General features: G+C 33.7%; 4 protein-coding genes across 4 annotated transcripts in view; all 4 read left to right on the top strand.

The window, feature by feature from the left end:
* Nucleotides 1-625: 625 nt before the first annotated feature.
* Nucleotides 626-994, top strand: FDP41_010141 (uncharacterized protein; the record flags this gene model as incomplete). Its single annotated transcript, XM_044700407.1, has 1 exon — nt 626-994. One exon carries the CDS (start codon nt 626-628, stop codon nt 992-994), a length of 369 nt encoding a protein of 122 aa, XP_044556328.1.
* A 216-nt stretch (nt 995-1210) lies between these two features.
* FDP41_010140 (uncharacterized protein) lies at nt 1211-1864 on the top strand (the record flags this gene model as incomplete). The annotated part of the gene is made up of 1 exon (XM_044700406.1): nt 1211-1864. The coding sequence occupies one exon, from the start codon at nt 1211-1213 to the stop codon at nt 1862-1864; it is 654 nt and encodes a 217-aa protein (XP_044556327.1).
* Nucleotides 1865-2691: 827 nt separating this feature from the next.
* FDP41_010139 (uncharacterized protein) lies at nt 2692-4242 on the top strand (the record flags this gene model as incomplete). The annotated part of the gene is made up of 1 exon (XM_044700404.1): nt 2692-4242. One exon carries the CDS (start codon nt 2692-2694, stop codon nt 4240-4242), a length of 1551 nt encoding a protein of 516 aa, XP_044556326.1.
* Nucleotides 4243-4268: 26 nt separating this feature from the next.
* FDP41_010138 (uncharacterized protein) overlaps nt 4269-4993 on the top strand; it is a gene marked incomplete at both ends in the record, with an annotated part of 741 nt that continues 16 nt past the window's right edge. Inside the window, one exon of the mRNA XM_044700403.1 lies at nt 4269-4993. This exon is cut by the window's right edge and continues 16 nt beyond it. Coding sequence (XP_044556325.1) covers nt 4269-4993 — 725 coding nt within the window.

Below are 4993 nucleotides of genomic sequence, written 5' to 3'. Positions count from 1 at the left end.
ATTTTTTTGCGTGTGCGACGCAAAAAAATGAACACAAATGAAGACGTTGTAATGAATAGTATCAACCAAACATTGATGACCCACTCAGAAGCTTTCGGAATCATCTTTAAACATATTGAGAATTTCTCAAAAACATTGGACGGATTATCTAACCACATCAATAATCGGAAACAAAGGTAAAGTCAGTTAAATTAGTCTCCGACAGCCCAACCAATTAAACCTAAACAACCTCTTCCTCCAAAAACAACACTCATAGAACAAACTCCATCCCCTGCACATCCTTATCGAACTGATGGACCATCAAACCAAATATCTAAAATCAAAAATATTACACATCCAACAAACAAATCGAAAATCAACAATCAAAATAAGACAACAAACTTCATCACCAACACAAACCTCACCAAACCAATTGAAACAAGCACAAACCTCATCAAACCAATTGAAACAACTTCAAAGCCCCAAAGTCAACCCCAGCTTCAATCTAAGAGCCCACCTATCAACACCAGCTTCAACCTGAATGAATCGCAATCGTCATACTTGCAAATAGCCAAGACAGCCAAGAACATTACATTTGATCCAACAAAAAACTCCGCAAATCAAATCCTACAATACAACAACAACCATGTACCCTCCTGCTAAAAGAGCTAAAACAATTAACTATTCTCACTGTGTATCTATTTACCTCAGTAAGCATATCGACTCAGACATCACTGAATTTATTACAGATGCAGTCAAAGAAAAACTTACATCATGGTACATACCTAACAACAAGACGCACGTACTCCAACTTGTCTGTAACAATCATGAAGATTATGTATCAACCTTGGGAATTTTAAACTCACAATCAACAAGAGACTCCAGTCCATTCAAATACGTTGTGACTCCTATGAATTTCTCACCAGCTGAACACACTCCTCAATATCATACTTCATCATATGACGAGATGATGAAGTATACTACACATTATCAAAAATTTTTGGAAAAGAACTAATGGAGTTAAAGAAACTAATACCAGTTATGACAGAGTCCAAAGCTTTATAAAATCAGAATAGCAGTTGAATCTCTTGAAGATAAAGAATATTTTATGGCAAGGAAATATTCTGAATACCGATCCATTGACCAGATCATAACAGAATCTAAGCTTAACTGCTCTTGCAATTTTTCATCCCTCTACACAGAGAAAGATATCAAAACTGCGATACAAAAGATGGTGGAAAAAAGCAACTGTGTCTTCCAATCAAACCACTTAGAGATTATTAACAAACCTAGCCCATATCGCCCTGGAGAGCATTATTATATAGCCAATTACAAAGCAACTAATGTTGCAGAATTGGAAAAATTACAAAATTCCCAACAAGTATCACTCCACCAAATGGCACAAAACCAACCTCAAAAAACTCATATCTACAACCAAATATTTGGTAGAAAAATTCAAAAACAACAAGAAAACGAAGTGACTGGTGCAACCAATAATTTCCAATTCAATAATGACCTCTCAGCATTAGAAAAGAATCACAAATCACTTCAAGTAGAATGTACTGAAAACTCAATCAAACTGGAATCACATTCTAAACAAATACAAAACATCACCAATACACTAACAGACCACACAAAATCCATACAGACCATTTTTGAAAAACTCAACGAAATAGCTTCCAAAATGGAAAATATTGAATTACATTTGACAAAACCGTACCATCAATTAATTCATGAATCCAAGGATGATGTAGAAGATGAAGATGATGAATCTTATCACCCAAAACCAAATGAAAATAGTGATGATGAAATGGAATATGACGAAGAAGAAGATATAGTAGAACCTAGAAGAGGTGATAAACCTCTTGGAAATAAGAACAATTAAGTCACCAAAATGTAATTTGAAAATTGGCTGTTTTAACTGCAACGGCTCATAAAGACAGCCACAAAAGAAATATTGACAAATGAAATCAAAGGGATGTGCTACAATCATAACATCCAAATCATGTCAATTACTGAAACACACTTAAAAACATATGAAGATCAAAAGAAGCCTATAACAAAGGGAATGGAAGTATCTTCTTTAATTCACTATTTGGAGCAAGAAAAGCTCAAAAGGGAACAGCTCTCTTCCATATTCTTAACAACAAAAGAAAACGATTCATATCCAACGAAAATCTAATACAAGGAAAACTTCAATGGACAAGGTTTTTCTCTAGAAACAAACCTATTAACATCATTACGGTTTATGCTTCATCTGATGGTGAAGATGATGATGAAATAATCAACATTATTATTCACCTTCTACTAAAATGTGAAAATGAATTCAACATTGTGCTAGGAGATTTCAATATCAACACAAGGAAACCACAAAATTCGAGAGAAAAAGAATGGAAAGAACTTATTGAGTGTTTCCAACTCAAAGAACTAATCATCCCAGAGAATTACACATACGTCAGAAAAGTCATCAACTCAGTTCAAAAATCACGACCTGATCATATCTTCGTTTCTAACAACATCAGAATAATCAGAGAAGTTATTTTGCCACCAATATCCAAAAATGATCATCTACCGTTCTATATTGACATTGAGTTCGAAACAGACTATTGTTGGAGAAACTTCATCTCTAGGAAAGATATGAATCAAATCTCAACAACATTGAACGAATCACACTATGATTCATTTGATGCACTTCAGAAAGACATATCAGAAATGGTTAACAAATTTTCTTTCAAAGACGATAAGACCAATCTCAAATACATTAACACAATCAATAAGAAAGAAATCAAAACCAAAGAAATAGAACTCCTCCATCTTGTAACACAAGGAAAAGGTCAAAATATCGAGGAAATTGAAAAACTAAGAAATAATATCAAAGTACTATACAAGGAAACTGGAGCTGATATCAAAGCAAAACTAAGTGAAAATTTCAACAAACATGACAGCTCAATGATTTACCAGTTTGACAAACATCTAAAAGAAAAATCAATAGATTGGAAAAATATCCAATTCTCTGAAGAAGAAATTGTGCATCATTTTGAAACAAAATTTACCTCAGTATCCAAATCATCAGACTTTGAAAATCCACCATCAACCGTCAAGAAAGGACCGAAAATACCACAAATAAGCCTTAAAACAATTAAAGAGGCGATATCGAGAATGAAATCCAACACACCCGGTCTAGACTCAATATCCTTCCAAATTATACGTAATCTCAAAGACGAACATCTACAACTTATTGCTGACCAATTTGAAAACTGCATTCAACAAGGTAATATCCCTGAAGAATGGAAATCTGGTTGGGTTAAATTACTCCCTAAAAGAGACATTCAAAAACTAAATGATATTAGACCCATAACCATTCTCCCAATATATTACAGAATACTTTTCAACATAATTGCATACGAATTAAGACAATGGGCTTCCAAACACATCAACTTAAGGCAACAAGCATTTATTTCACACAGAAACACAATGAATCACGGATTATTACTTTCATCTCTAGCCAAAAAGAACAAGTCGTCACTCCTTTTGGTAAACTTAGACATCGAAGGCGCCTATGATTCCGTTGAAGATCATATCATTGAAAAAGCTCTCACTCATTGTAAGTTTCCAGATGAGTTGAAAACTTTTATACTAAACTCATACAAGAGTCAAATATTACAGCTAGAAATTGATCACCATCTCTCTAGACCATTCACAAAAACAAGAGGAATACCACAAGGATGCCCTTTAGCTCCTCTTATATATGATTGTATTACTCAACTCATCATTGACAAATGCATACAACAATGGAAAATTTCAATCAAACCAACCAAGCTTAATATTAACGATATTGGTTTGCTCTGCTTTGCTGATGACATTAATTTAGTTTCAAACAGATACTGCAATTATAACGAAAGACTTGATAATATCTCTAAATGGCTCGGCCAATTAAGTCTAAAAATTAATCCTTCAAAATCCATGGCAACCACTCTCCCAACTAAAAGCAAAATGAAGCCAATGATAGACGGTACTATTATACCAAGATTCAAAAACCTTCGAGTACTTGGACACTATCCTTGGGATGACTCTACTTTAAATGAAGATATTGAAAAAAGAATCCTCCAATTTCAACTCTCACTCAAATATATTCCACTGAAAAGAATGGAGATAACAAACATTAAGAAAGTAATTTTGCCAAATGCACTAGCTTATTTACACACATTTTACGAACAAATTACATTCCTGAATCACTTGTTGATAGAATTAACATTGAAGTAAGAAAAGCAATAAGAAAGAAAATTTTCATGCATAATGCTAGTCCAACAAACTATTTTCACCTCCCAATCACCTATGGCGGACTTGGTATTCCAAGATTCGATATCTTTGCAGATGAAATTCGAATCAAAACAGCCCTGTATCTTATTAACAATGATAATGAACTTCTTAGAGAAGTATATTCAGAAGGAATCAAACACGAAAATTCGATTTTTAAGGAAATGAACAGATCAATGAAGAAATACAAGATCAGACCTCAACAATTTAACAATGACGAAATCTTTCCAAAACTCAAAGGAAAGAATTTTACTATTTACACTGACGGATCAAATCTCAACAACTCAACAGGTTTCGGCTTTACCGCCAAAGTTAACAATTCCCAAGAAACCCAAGATTTCTCATACAAAATTAACAGCGAATACTCACATAACGTTGCTGAATTATCAGCAATACTCACATCACTAAAGATACTTCCACCTAAATCTAAGGCAAAAATTCACACAGATAGTGAAATATCCATCCACGTTTTGAAAAACAAAGCCTATAACGGAATTTTTAACTGCTTCAAGCATGAATATCAACAGGTCATTCAACAATCCAATCTAAATATTCAACTAATCAAAGTTAAAGGTCATGTCAACAAAGGAAACATCAAAGCTGACGAATTAGCTAAGAAAGGAGCTCAAGAGCACAACTATTTTGACATTAAGAAGCTATTTTCGAACCAAACCATCCTTGCCACATCTAATACCAT

The sequence above is a fragment of the Naegleria fowleri genome, assembly GCF_008403515.1.
Source record: "Naegleria fowleri strain ATCC 30894 chromosome Unknown tig75, whole genome shotgun sequence".
Taxonomy (NCBI): Eukaryota; Heterolobosea; class Eutetramitea; order Acrasida; family Naegleriidae; genus Naegleria; species Naegleria fowleri.
Note: the sequence above shows the minus strand (reverse complement) of the source record. Positions and strands in the feature narration are given on the sequence as shown.